Source organism: Bos indicus x Bos taurus, chromosome 25 (assembly GCF_003369695.1).
Source record: "Bos indicus x Bos taurus breed Angus x Brahman F1 hybrid chromosome 25, Bos_hybrid_MaternalHap_v2.0, whole genome shotgun sequence".
Taxonomy (NCBI): domain Eukaryota; kingdom Metazoa; phylum Chordata; class Mammalia; order Artiodactyla; family Bovidae; genus Bos; species Bos indicus x Bos taurus.
Window position 1 is genome coordinate 41,124,897 of NC_040100.1, and position 13,561 is coordinate 41,138,457.

The window sequence follows — 13,561 nt, forward strand, 5'->3', positions numbered from 1 at the left end:
GGAGGAGGGGCTGAGGTCAGAGAAGAAATGGAGGTGATCGGAAGGCTGTACAGGCTGCCTTCTACTCTGTGGGAAGGGGAGCCAGGCAGTGACATTATCTAAGTTCTAAAAGGATTGCAGTGACTTCTTTTACATTGGTGGTGACACAACCATGGTCTGTTCTTACCACAGGATGATACTGTCACTCTTCAATCCTTTTTTTTTTTCTTTTGAGAAGGGTACTATGGTTTCTTATTTTTAATAATATAATAATACTAATAGGCTATTTTTAGTGCTTTCAATAACATCAGTGACAGAGTTTCCATCCTCTAAGGGTAAATTTGGTCTGGGAAAATTTCTAAAAGACAGTTGGGATTGTTTGACGGAAAAGATTATCGAGCTTGATAATACTAATTGTCTCGAAACCTCAAGATTAAGTTAAAGAGACAGATTTGAAGGATATTGTGCATTTGGCTCTGAAAACAGCTTCAGAGGGGAAATGTCAAAGTGTTTTGAGCAATGTCAACATAATTAGAATAAATGCCTTACTTATTATTAAGGAGACGAATACAAGGAAAATATGTATAAGGGTGTGTGAATTTCAATATGCTTTTAAAAATCAGTCTTATTTATTTCCTGGGTTACACATGCCACATAGAAATTAAGAACTTCTAAATGGTTTGGTGGTCAGGTGTGGAAGGAAGAATTTCTGTCCCCCCACAGACAGTCTGGGATAGACCTGTTGTCTCTAGAGATCTTGACAGCAGTGCCACACCCCACCCTTCCTACCGGTTTATGCCCCAAGATTCTCATTAATTTACAAATATTTAGTGAATTCCTTTTATTTACCAAGTAGTGAGGTAACTTAAACACTTTCTGGAACAAGGAAGTACCTGAGAGGATGGATGCTGAGATGGATGGAAGGATAGTCATTATATCAGACACTGGAAGTACAGAAATGAAAAGACAAACCCCCTGTCTGGGATTCTGGTCTAGTTCTGGGGAAGAAGCAACAGTGATAAGACTTGTGGTACAACAGGGTGAGGAGGAAGAAACCCTGACTCTGTCCAGGGGTGTCAGGGGGTCTGACATCGGCAGGATGGCTTGCAGAATGTTGGGGGAAGGCTGGAAGACAAGCAGATGTTGGAGGTTGGGGCTTGGGGTTGAAGGGTGTCAGAGTCAGACAGCGCCTTTTCAAAATCAGATTCATGCCTTCTGGCACATTTTCTGACTATCCCGGAGAACATTCGTGTCCCATTTGAAGAATAAGCTCTTCAAATAACCTTAACAATTTTTTTCTGATGAGAGAAGAAATACATACAAAATTCAGAAAATATATAAAAGCATAAAAAAGAAAACAATGATGAACTATAAATTCTTCATCTTATAAGAAATCATCATTTCTTTGATGATTTATTTGATGATTATATCATTCTTTGATGATTATATATTCTTCCAGATAATTTTGCTTATGTCTTTTTAAAATCAAAGGAAATGTATGAAATGTTTTGTAAACTGCTCTTTAAACTCATGATATATGCTGTACATCTCTCTGTGTTAATAGAGAACCCCATCACATTGTTAATGGCTTTGTAATATTCTATTTGTGTTATTCTTATATGTCTTCACTTTTTACCATTAAAAATAGTTTTGGATCATTCACAGTTATTTAAAAAGTGATCAGTTTGCAGTTTACTTATTATGCATTTCCAATTTAAGATACACCAGAAGCTAACATCCTTCTGAATTTTATAAGAGAAAATAAAGTAATGAATCCTCTGGATGATGAAATTGACAATTATTTGAAAGAATCCATGAATTGTAAGTAACTTTTAAATATTATTTGAATTTTTTAAAGGCCAGAATTTGGGTTTATAAAGTGACTTAGTAAAAGACACTGTATTCTCATTATGTAACTGCTATGTGTGTGCATGCTCAGTCACTTAGTCATGTCCAACTCTTTATGACCCCATGGACTGTAGTCCGCCAGTCTCCCCTGTCCATGGAATTTTCCAGGCAAGAATACTGGAGTGGGTTGTCATTTCCTCCTTCAGGGGATCTTTCTGACCTAGGGATTGGTAACTGCTATACTTCTACTTTAAAAAGGTAGTTTAAAACTTTTGGAGATTTATGTAACCTCTTGCCAATCTGATGAGAGTTAATGACCCTCTCCCTAAAAAAGCAGCTGTAGCCACATATAGAATTTTGTGCAAAATGTCATGTATTCACAGACCCCAGATTGAGGCTTGACTTTAAAAAGGATGCTGTTTGCTGCCATCTGTAGCTTATGCTTAGAATGGGGAAAAGCAGAGGGAGGGCTTAGATCCCCCTGTAACTTCATCCTAAGGGGTGAAATTCTTTCTCATAATCGAGGACACCCAATTCATCTCAGGAGAGTAACAATTCAGTTAAACCTGGAAAAAGTATTCTGCAATCACCTTAACTTGTGAAAGAAGAACTTTGTTATGCATTGCTGGAGGGTGTTTAACACTTCCTTTCTTCATCCTCTCGCTCTGTTTTCTCCTGTGCAGTGCAGCTTGTGGGGGTTCCCCAATCAGGGATTGAGCCCTGGCCCTTGGCAATGAAATCGCCAAGTCCTAACCACTGGACAACCAGGGAATTCCCAACACATTTCCTTTCAATAGCAATCACTAATAGAAAAAAACAAAACAAAACTACTGGTTTATAATTATCTTTTTGCCTACAAGAAGGGATAAGCTTAAAGTTGTATTATTTATTAGAATTAAAATAAAGCTACTATTGTTACTTTGGAAGCATTTTTAAATGTCCAGTCATACAAATGCCATTTCCGGAGACTTCCAGGAAGCCCAAAAGTGTTCACTGGGCCTTGAGATGGATTTGCCACACTGTGTCTCAGTCCCTGCCTGTCTCTGAACCTGAAAACGGGGACAAGAACAACAGTGTCTACTCTTGTCTTCTACTCAGAGCCATCAGATTTGAGTGGAGAATATTTTTGTGATCAATGACTCATATCAAAGTAACCACAAAAGTGGTACTTAAGTTTCCCTTTCTTTTATTTCACTGTGGAAACTTTTTTTTTTCCACTGTGGAAACTTCTATCATTAAATTTGCTCAGAGGCAAAAATGAGTTGCAATATCTTTTAAAATGCTCATTATTCCCATAAAAAACTTATAGGTTGAAACTGATTAGATATTTCAGAATAAAACTATCACAATACTTTCTTTAAAGCTTTTGTTATTTTTAGTTAAAATAATGTTCAATATTTAAAAAGTAAACACAACACAGAATACAGCAAAAACCCAGAAATAAAGAGTTATTTTGGGAAAATCTTCCAATCCATTTTCCAGTGCATATGAACTGACAGCAGGATAAAGACATAAAAGTAAGATAAATAGATACACATAACTGGACCCTTTATTGAAGAAAATTAAATTTCACGTCCCTTTCATGAATCACAACCTTGTCGTGGGGAAGGGGCTTGCATAACTAAATCCTAAAGGAAATCAACCATGAGTATTCATTGGAAGGACTGATGCTGAAGCTCCAATAATTTGGCCGTCTGTGCTCATGTGAAGAGCTGACTCATTGGAAAAGACCCTGATACTGGGAAAGATTGAAGGCAAGAGGAGAAGGGGGCAGCAGAGGATGAGATGGTTAGATAGCATCACCGACTCAATGGACATGAATTTGAGCAAACTCTAGGAGTTAGTGAAGGACAGAGGAGCCTGGTGTATTGTAGTGCACGGGGTCACAAAGAGTCAGACATGACTTAGTGACTGAACAACAGCAACAAAATTTCATGTGCTTAACAGCAACAAAAGAAAAGAAAGTAGTAAAGCGCTGGAGAACTGGCAACTCCTGTTAAAAGCTTTCTTACTTAAGTAATGTTTGGACCTGTAAGATTCCTCTAAGATTAAGAAAAATAACAAATGACTAATAGATTAATAGTTCTTAGTTTTGTAAATTTTCTTAGAATAACTTTTAAGTTGAAGTATAACATATATGGGCTTCCCAGGTAGCGCTAAGTGTAAAGAACCTGCCTGTCAATGCAGGAGATGCAAGAGAAGCAGGTTCAGACCCTGGGCTGGGTAGATCCCCTGGAGGAGGGTGTGGCAGCTCACTCCGGTATTCTTGCCTGGAGAACCCCATGGACAGAGCAGCCTGGCAAGCTATAGTCCGTAGGGTCTCACAGAGTCAGGCACGACTGAAGTGACTTAGCATGCATGTACTTATCACAAAGAATATGAACAGTAGACAAGAATGAGAGGACAGTACCATGCACCATCGCACAGAGTACGCACCTGTTAATTGCCAGTGCCCATAAGACCCCTCATGCCCGCCCAAATGTGATTCTGACTTATTGCACCATAGAAACCACAGATAAATTTAGCCTGTTTTGGAATTTTAACAGTGAAGTTGTATCATAGGACCTCACTCTTGTGTCTGATGTCCTTTGTTCAACATTAGGTCTGTGAGTGCCATCCATACTGCTGTGTGTAGTGTTGTTTTTCGTTGATGTATGCAATTCCATTATATGAATATATCACAATTTATTTCTCTATCTTATTGTTTCCTTCTACAAAATTTTGACTTTCTCTTTAAGTGTGACTTTAGGTGAACCTCTGTCTGTTTTTTCTGTTGTTGTTGTTGGATATACATGTTCCTAGTAGGAATATTGGAGAAGGCAATGGCACCCCATTCCAGTACTCTTGCCTGGAAAATCCCATGGACGGAGGAGCCTGGTGGGCTACAGTCCATGGGGTCGCTAAGAGTCAGACACGACTGAGCGACTTCCCTTTCACTTTTCACTTTCATGCATTGGAGAAGGAAATGGCAACCCACTCCAGTGTTCTTGCCTGGAGAGTCCCAGGGATGGGGGAGCCTGATGGGTTGCCATCTATGGGGCTGCACAGAGTCAGACACGACTGAAGCGACTTAGCAGCAGCAGCAGCAGCAGCAGTAGGAATATTGCTTTGTCATGCATGTCCACCTTTAAGTGATTCCGCTAAATGGTTTTCCAAAATGTCTGCACCGATTTATACTTCTCCCAGTAGTGTTCAGGAGTTTGAGCTGCTCTACAGCCTCACCAATGTTTGTACGATTAGTCTTTTAAATGGTGAATATTTAGTGGAATCCTACTGTTGTTAAATTTGCATTTACTTAATGATTAATAAGGCCAGTATGTTTATTGTCTCTCTTTATATTCTTTTTGTGAAGTGCTTTTTAAACTCTCTTCCAGGGACTTTTTCCCTGGCAGTCCAGTGGTTAGGAACTCGGTGCTTTCACTGTTGTGGCCCAGGTTCAGTCCCTGGTCAAGGAACTAAGATCTGACAAGCTGCATAGTGGGGCCAAAAATACATACATACATACATACATACAATCTCTTCCGCATTTAGAAAATTGAATTGACTTTTTTTAAATTGATTTTTAAGATTCCAATTTAGATATTTTGGTTATGAATCCTTTATCTTCTTATAAATTGCTAGCATCTGCCACTCTATGGCTTACCTTTTCATTCTTTTAATGGACTCTTCTGATGATTAGAAATTATTCATTTTAATAAAGACAAATTTCTCATTATTTTTCTATTTTGCTTATTTTTTAACTTTCATGTCCATTTATATAATAAGTTTTAATGTATCATATATAGTAAATCTTTTCTATTACAGAACTTAAACTACTACATATTTTCATTTGAGCTCTGTAGGTTTTCTATTTGGATATAATCCTTTAGAATTCTTAGAATATACTTAGAACTGTAATGACTTTTTCTTTTTTTTAGTAAATACAATAGTTGATGTTTATACAGTTGAACAATTAAAGGTAAAAGCTTTGAAGAATGAAGGAAAAGCTGAACCTTTCTACGGAATTCTTTACGCTTACATTTCTACACTGAACATTGATGACGAAACTACAAAAGTAGTTCGAAATAGATGGTAAGCAACCAAATTACTTTTAGAAATTCATTCTTATAAGAAATAAAAAACAATGATTGGTAATACATTTTAAACTATATGAAAGTTAAAGCTATTCTTTGACATAGTAGTGGTTATGTATTTAAAAGAAATGTATAAATAAATAACACATACTAAAGTTTCCTTAACAAACTGTTTAGACCCAAAGATTCTAATACTCTTTTAAAGTAAAATGTATTTCAATGTGTTTTAGCAATCCAAAAATAGATGACACTGCCAAAACCTTTTAACTGGGATGACAAACTATTGTTTTGTAATGAATTTGAAAATTGTTTTGGTGACATCCTATAGCAATAAAAATAATAGTATTTTAGTAACTTGTTTCATGATAATGAAATGAAATGAATGATGAATGTGATTTCCAACCTCTCCTAAGTCAGTTAGTATCTACTTACATAGAAAAGTAACCTCAAGTAGATTTAATTACCTTAGCTAAAAAATGCTTGGTAAAAAAAAAAAAATGCTTGGTAAGAAAACTCTAAAATATTATTGTGAAACTCTCCCTGTAGATTTGTGATTGAAATTTTTATTGACATATTTCTAGATTCCTATGGCACTGTAAGAAATAATAAACTGTATACTTTGTCCAGTTTCCCCCAGTGGTCAAGGATGAAAGTGAAAGTCACTCACTTGTGTCCAGCTCTTTGTGACTCCATGGACTATACAGTCCATGGTATTCTCCAGGCCAGAATACTGGAGTGGGTGCCCTTCTCCGGGGGATCTTCCCAACCCAGGGGTCGAACCCAGGTCTCCCCCATTGCAGGCGGATTCTTTACCAGCTGAGCCACCAGGGAAGCCTCCTCCAGGAATGGTAACATTTTGCAAATCTATAGTACCACATCACAGACAATAATGATCTTAATTAAGTTCACTGATCTTATTCAGTTTCCCCAGATTAACATGTATCGAGTGTGTGTGTGTGTGTGTGTGAAATTCCATGTAGTTTTATTGCATGTGTAAGTTTGTGTATCAACAGTCAAGAAATTGACTTATGGATTTCTAAAACATTGTGTGATTTGGTATTAATGTTGAAAAACCTAATGTAAAGGCTGTTGTATAAGGCAGGTGCTTATTTTTTGAAAAATACTCTTTAAAAAGTTTTTGTAAGTTATCACCTCCCTTTTTTCCCCTTCATCTTTAATATTGGTATCTGAGGAAAAGTGTCTAATATTTAATTTTAAAATGATCTGTGGCTTATAAGAAAGCAGTGTCTTTAGATCATTCCCTCTCCTTGAGACTTTGAATTAATCTTCCTATTCAAATTGGCTAAAGTAATGCCTGCTTCAGAAATATAGAATAGCATGTAATTTCCCTGGCTCAGACAGTATGGAATCCACCTGCAATGTGGAAGACCTGATTCAATCTCTGGGTTGGGAAGATCCCCTGGAAAAGGGAACGGCAACCCACTCCAGTATTCTTGCCTGGAGAATCCCTATGGACAGAGGAGCCTGGTGGGCTACAGTCCATGGGGACACAGCTGAGTGACTAAGCACAGCACAGCACATCCCTTAAAGAGAGGAGTGTGTCACTAGCAGTACTGGCAGCATTTAGGGTGTGAGCCTCTCCAGCCCTGGGTGATTCTGTGAATGTGCAGAGGACCTAGTACAAGACAAGTGAGCATTCACAGAACCTAAGCTTTCCAGGTGCAAGACATGATTCCTGCCCTCAAACTCTGAGCCAGGAGATAAGCAGACCTATCTGCAGTAACACCAAATAGGATGTGACAGGGTGTAAGTCCGTGCTAAAGTGTAAATTATACGTCTGCTCAGAGAAGGGAGGCGATGGGGCTGGGGTGCAGGAGAGGGAGGCCCCAGTGGGGAGGTGACCCTGGGCAAGAACCCCAGCTTTGGGGAAGGTAGGAGGCAGAACCTTGAAAGGACTGGCTGATCGCGGTTTCAGAAGCAGGAATACTGCAAGTGAGGTTGACCACATAGAGAGCGTGTTTGTTATCCTTTTGCATTGTGCCCTGTTATTTCCTGGGTCTATTTTGTGTCCTACTCAGGGCTGAGCACTCTGTAATTACTAACTCATGTGCTAACTTAGACTAAAAGTCTAAGTAATAGTTCTGCTAAAGATCAGAGCTGTCCCTTAGGGCCTTCACATTTTATCATTGTCTTTGTTTCTTTTCAGTTCTGTCTGTGGTTACATTGTAAATGAAGCATCCGGCACTTGTACAACTTGCAACAAAGATTCTTCGGGATTTAAATCGGTTTTTCTCAGCTTTGATATGCTAATCGACCTTACTGATCACACAGGTACCCTTCATTCCTGTAGTCTCACAGGAAGTGTGGCTGAGGAGACTTTGGGATGCACGGTAAATAATAATACTTAGAAATACTTCCAAATTGAATTCTCTTCCCAAAACATATAAGTTATTTTGGTGAACATTTGATAGAAATTAGTTCCTTAATAAAGAGGTCTGGGAAAAATCAATCTTGACTTAAACACACATTGTTTTAATGAATAAAGAATTACATGCTGTATATTAATATCCTAGCTAACATTAACTGTTAGGAATAACAGGAGAGGTCCTTGGTAACAGTGGAGAATATACATGACATTTTATATAGTCAGATAACAGTGGGCAAAAATGAAACCTTGGAGACACTGAGCAGGGTCCTCTGTGAGGAGGGCTTGGTGGTATTTCACCTACTCAGGTGCATAAAATCAGTCTGCCCTGGAGCACAGCAGCAGAGATTAACTTAAACGCTTGGTGTTTCGTTTGATACTTTCATTGTTAGAACCGGCTCTGAAATTTTACCATTGAACTTCAGTGGTGTCCACTTTGTCAAGAGCGGCTTTCTGTGCTGGCCTCTGGCTGGCTTCAGAGATTCAGTTTAGAGCCTGTCTGGCCTCATCTCCTCCATCAAGAGAGTTGAGCTGTAATTACTATGGATAAAATTTCATCTCTAGAGCAAATTTAAGTTTTACATTATTGTCAAAATGAGTTATCTATATATTCTTTGGAAATGTTTAATTTTTTTAATCCAGGTAGATGAGTTTCTTGCAATGACGGATGAACAGAAAACAGCATTAAAGTGGCAATTTCTTTTGGAAAGAAGCAAAATTTATTTAAAAGTTAGTGCACTTTATAATAATTCTATGTAAATAATATAGTATAATATAAATAATACTATTCTATATATTCAATTAATATGAAAATCCCAGAGTATGACCTAGTAAATTAGGGAATTTAGGGTTATTTTTAATAATGTTCAATTCCCAAATGTGCAGAAGGGTTTGGCTACCATAGAAACAGTGAAAATAATCAGGTTTTTTCATATAGCATAAAGAATTACAAGGCTTCCCTGGTGACTCAGGAGTAAAGAATCTGCCTGCAATTCAGGAGACAAAGGAGATGCAAGTGCTATCCCTGGGTTGGGAAGATCCCTTGGAGGAGGGCATGGCAACCCACTCTAGTATTCTTGCCTGGAGAATCCCATGGACAGAGGAGCCTGGCAGGTTACAGTCCATGGGGTCACAAAGAGTTGGACACAACTGAAGTGACTAAGTGGACACGCACACACAAGAATTACAAATGACACACAAAAAAAAGACCAGCAAAGAAAATATCCATTAATGTTAACATCAAGGCTAGACACTGGGCTTTAGAGTCAGAGCTGGGTGTCCCTGCCCCCATGGGCAGTGATCCTCACTTCAGTGAGTCGTATTCAACAGCATAGTTACATGCTTATGTGCTGGGGTGATAGAGACTCCATTTGAATTCCAGTTCCACCATTCTTCAGCCCATGTGACCTTGGGGAGGTTAATTCTCTAAGCCCCTAATCTGCTGTGATCCTACAAGTCTGACCAGAGCAGATTCCCGTAGCAATAGCAACACTTCAGTGTTGGAAGGGCACAGGATCTTAGTGTTAAAGATGTAAAAAAGGCAGTGGGATAAACTCCCTTTATTTTGCAAATGAGGAAAATAGGACAAGAAATGTTGCTTCTTGCCCGAAGTCACTGGTGAGATAGGGCTACCGTTTATATTATTCCAGATGTTTTCTCTTCACACTCTAAAACATTTTCAAGCTCTTAAATGAGTTATGCCTATCAATATTTATTGTACTAGAACTTAACATTGAGGAAAACTTTAAATGTATTCACGAGCACACAGTCTTTTAGCAGTCAGAACTGCTATCATCTCATGTCTGGTAGCCTCTTGAAACTACAGTGCACTCTGGTGAAAGAATGCGAGTAAGAAAGGCAGACAGCAATTTCACATTATTATGAAGATAGCTTTGATCAGGGAGAACCTGAAAGAGAACACTGGGTCTGCTCCACCTCAGCTCTGAAGCAGGCTTTCCCATTTCCCAGTGGCTCCTGCCCTTGCAGCCTCAAGCATATCTGAACAGATTGCACACCCAGAGTCACCAATGGCCTTACCAGTATTTCTAGGACCTTGGTTTGAGAATACCCTATCTCTTCCACCACGAGCATGGATCGTCCCAAATACTGTACTCTATTCCCAAGTCGAATATACTAATCCCTGCCCGGTTGTATGGTTTCCTTCCAAACAACAGGTACCAGTTGCTGTGAGTTTCATAAATTTAAATTCATGACACTCTGCTTATATTTTCCAAACTGGATTCAAATATAACAACTGCTCTCAGTTTGTACCTTTCCAAGGAATATGTTAGAAAGATACTTGTCAGGGACTTCCCTGGTCGTCCAGTGGCTAGGTCTCTGTGCTCCCGAAGCAAGGGTCCTGGGTTCAATCCCTGGTCTAGGAACTGGATCCTACATGCCACAGTTTGAATGCTGTAACTAAAGATTCCACATGTTGCAACTAAGATGTGAGTCAGCCAAATAAATAAATAAATGTCTCTAAAAAAAGATGTTGTCATATTTAACAAAGATTTAAAGCAGATAGTGATTATATCACAAAATGTAATAAGGATTATGAGACAAATATAATTTAAATTGTTATAAAAGTTAGAATATGTAATTAAAAAATAAGAACTTATATTTCTCTGCAAATAAGATAAAAACAAAGGATTTCCATATAGGACATTTTGTGTATTTATCATATTTCAATAAAAAATAATGGCTACTTAAAATTATTCATTTGGAGGGATTTCAAACTGTTACTCATTTTAATGTTTTAAAACATATAGTGTCACAAAATGTAATCAAGATTATGAGACTCATACAATTTCAATTGTTATAAATGAGAACATGGAATTTAAAAATCTAATTGTCATAAGTGTGACATCATTATTCATAAACTGTGTCATGATATCGGATCTGCTCTAACAGACCATGTCATTGCTGCGTGTTCATGTCTGTCATAGCTGGTGGTCTGAACACACTTTAAGTCCTTTTTCTACTTGTTGGATTTGATATCTCAACTTTCTTACCTGAGAGAAACATCATGAAAAAATGACCTGGATTCTTAGAAAATCACTGTCAGAAACCAGATCCATAATCTTTCTCCCAACTCTACCTGAGACTGGAACTCTTTCCATTGTCTTACAACTTTAATTGAAGTTTTTGTTCACATATTAAACAAAACTCATTGCTGTTCTCTGTTTGTGGTCATTGGTTTTCAGTTTTATATACCAGGTGATTTTTAAAACTCTCTCTTTTTTCTTCTTGCAGTTTTTTATATCGCACAGAGCGAGGGGTGGACTGAGAGTGAGTGTGCTTTCGTGTAAGCTTGCAGATTCTATTGAGGCAAGTAGGAACTTGTCTGGACAAGGAAGTGTTCAAAACTAGATACAGTTTTAAACTCTGGAAAAGAATATGCATTTTAACCACCTTGAAAGTGGGAAATGAGTTTGAAAATTACAGATATAATTGTATCTTGTTCAAATGTGGTGAGAATGTTTCTGTAAATTGTCCTTCTGTTGCCCCCTAGAGTTGACTCCAGGTGAATCCTAAAATCTCCCTCTTATTTAAGCTCATTTCTTAGAAGCCTTTTTCTATTGGCTTGGCCCTCTCTCTTCCCAAGCTGGAAAATGGTTGCATGAATTAATAAACAAGTTTACTCTCCCACAAACACAATGATTTATTTTCTTAAACCCCTTTCCCCTCTGTCTTGTCTTCTTGGAGAAAGATCAGAACCTCCACAAATGGCTTGGCCCCGTCTCAGACCACTTGGCTGGAGTCGATGGGCGTGTATGGCACATTCTCCCTGTGCCAGGTGGGGACAGCAGACGTCCATGGGCAATGCTGTGCAGCTGCTTTACATGCTGTAGAGCTTTTCTAATCTGTTGCCTTCTCTGATGACACATCAGAGCTAGCCAAAGCTTGTGAAGGCTTGCTGACTCAGGCTTGACACCCGTGGGTCTGAATCAACTGGGAGGAGATCAGCTTCAGAAGTTTCATGAGCGGTGCTGAGTCCTGGGAACTTGCAGGCGTGGGAGACTTCTTGGCTTTGGCTGGACATGGCTCCACTCCAGCTGCCTTTGCAGCAGCCCCAAAGCACTCTACTCAGCCCACACCATCTCCAGTCACAGGTCTCTTACTTCGAGGCACAGACCCGTCACCACGGTCAGTGTTGATCCAAGGTGTGGGAGGTTTGGCCAACGTAATTTGAATCTTGTGATTTAAAGATCACCACCTACTGCAGGAGTGATAAAAAGAAAAAGTAAGTATACGAAATTCCTTTGTAAGTCTGGTGTTCTGGTGTTGGGAGATAAACTTATCTTGTTGTAGGGTTTTCTCTGGCTTTTACCATGTGAGACCATGGGGGAGGGATATGAGTTGACCCCCAGTGTGCCCAAATTGTGGTGATAAATGAAGTAATTAAGGACGTGGCCATAGGTATGCAGATATCAAGTGTACTTGATGAAGGGCTTCTTTCCTTTCCCCTGTGGGGAGGGGGTGAGTGTGTTTATCAGGGTGACTGTGAAGGTGGACAGGGAGGGAAGGAAGGCAGGAAAGAGAGCTGTGTGGGGTGAGAATGCTTGGCCCAAACAGTGTGTCCAGAGCTGCTGTGCCAGGCCTGCTAGGGCCCTGACCTCTAGCAGCACGCCCCAGAGTGCCAACACCTGGGTCAGCATTCCCAGAGTAGGCACATACGCAGTGCCCAGGGCCCCTAACCAAGGCCTGTGAGGGCTCTGTGTGACCTCCTCACTGCTCCCATGGTAACCTCTCAGTCCACTAGCATTTAACCAAGGAGACACCATGCCTGTCACCAGAGGGACATCACAGTCACTTATTTCTTCTGATAAAGTAGGAATCTATAGGGCTAGCTGTCAAGCTGCACCGAATCAGAGGTGCTTCACAAGGCTTAACTTACACATTTATGGAATGAAGGCTACAAACTGTCAACATCTAAAACTGGGCTTTTTTAGCTGAATATAGGCACTTAAACAAGTAAAAGAAAGAAGCTTTCTGCCCTGTCAACGCAAAGTCCACAACCCGTCTGCCCAGAATCTGCTTTTCTGCTGCTCTCCAGAAGCTGCTCTTCCTGATCCTAGTGACTTTTATCTGCATTTTCTATATTGCTCTATAAACAGTTGGATGACTGTGATTTTTCCTAATCTTCTATGAGTGGTTCATTTAAGCACAATATTCCTTTCCTAATTCTGCTTTGGTGAGGGTTTTGTTTTGTTTTACAATATGCTGTACATACATTTATCCACCTTTTACTCTTCTTGAGGAACCTGGAGCTGTT

At 39.2% G+C, this 13,561-nt stretch overlaps 1 protein-coding gene across 1 annotated transcript in view; it reads left to right on the forward strand.

Moving 5' to 3' along the window:
* MEIOB (meiosis specific with OB domains) overlaps positions 1-12,525 on the forward strand; it is a 37,382-nt gene extending 24,857 nt beyond the window's left edge. Inside the window, exons 10-13 of the mRNA XM_027527587.1 lie at positions 1,699-1,800; positions 5,745-5,898; positions 8,068-8,251; positions 11,539-12,525. Of these exons, the coding sequence (XP_027383388.1) occupies positions 1,699-1,800; positions 5,745-5,898; positions 8,068-8,251; positions 11,539-11,655 (557 nt within the window). The 3' untranslated portion in view covers positions 11,656-12,525. The remainder of the gene's footprint in view (positions 1-1,698; positions 1,801-5,744; positions 5,899-8,067; positions 8,252-11,538) is intronic.
* Positions 12,526-13,561: the final 1,036 nt, after the last annotated feature.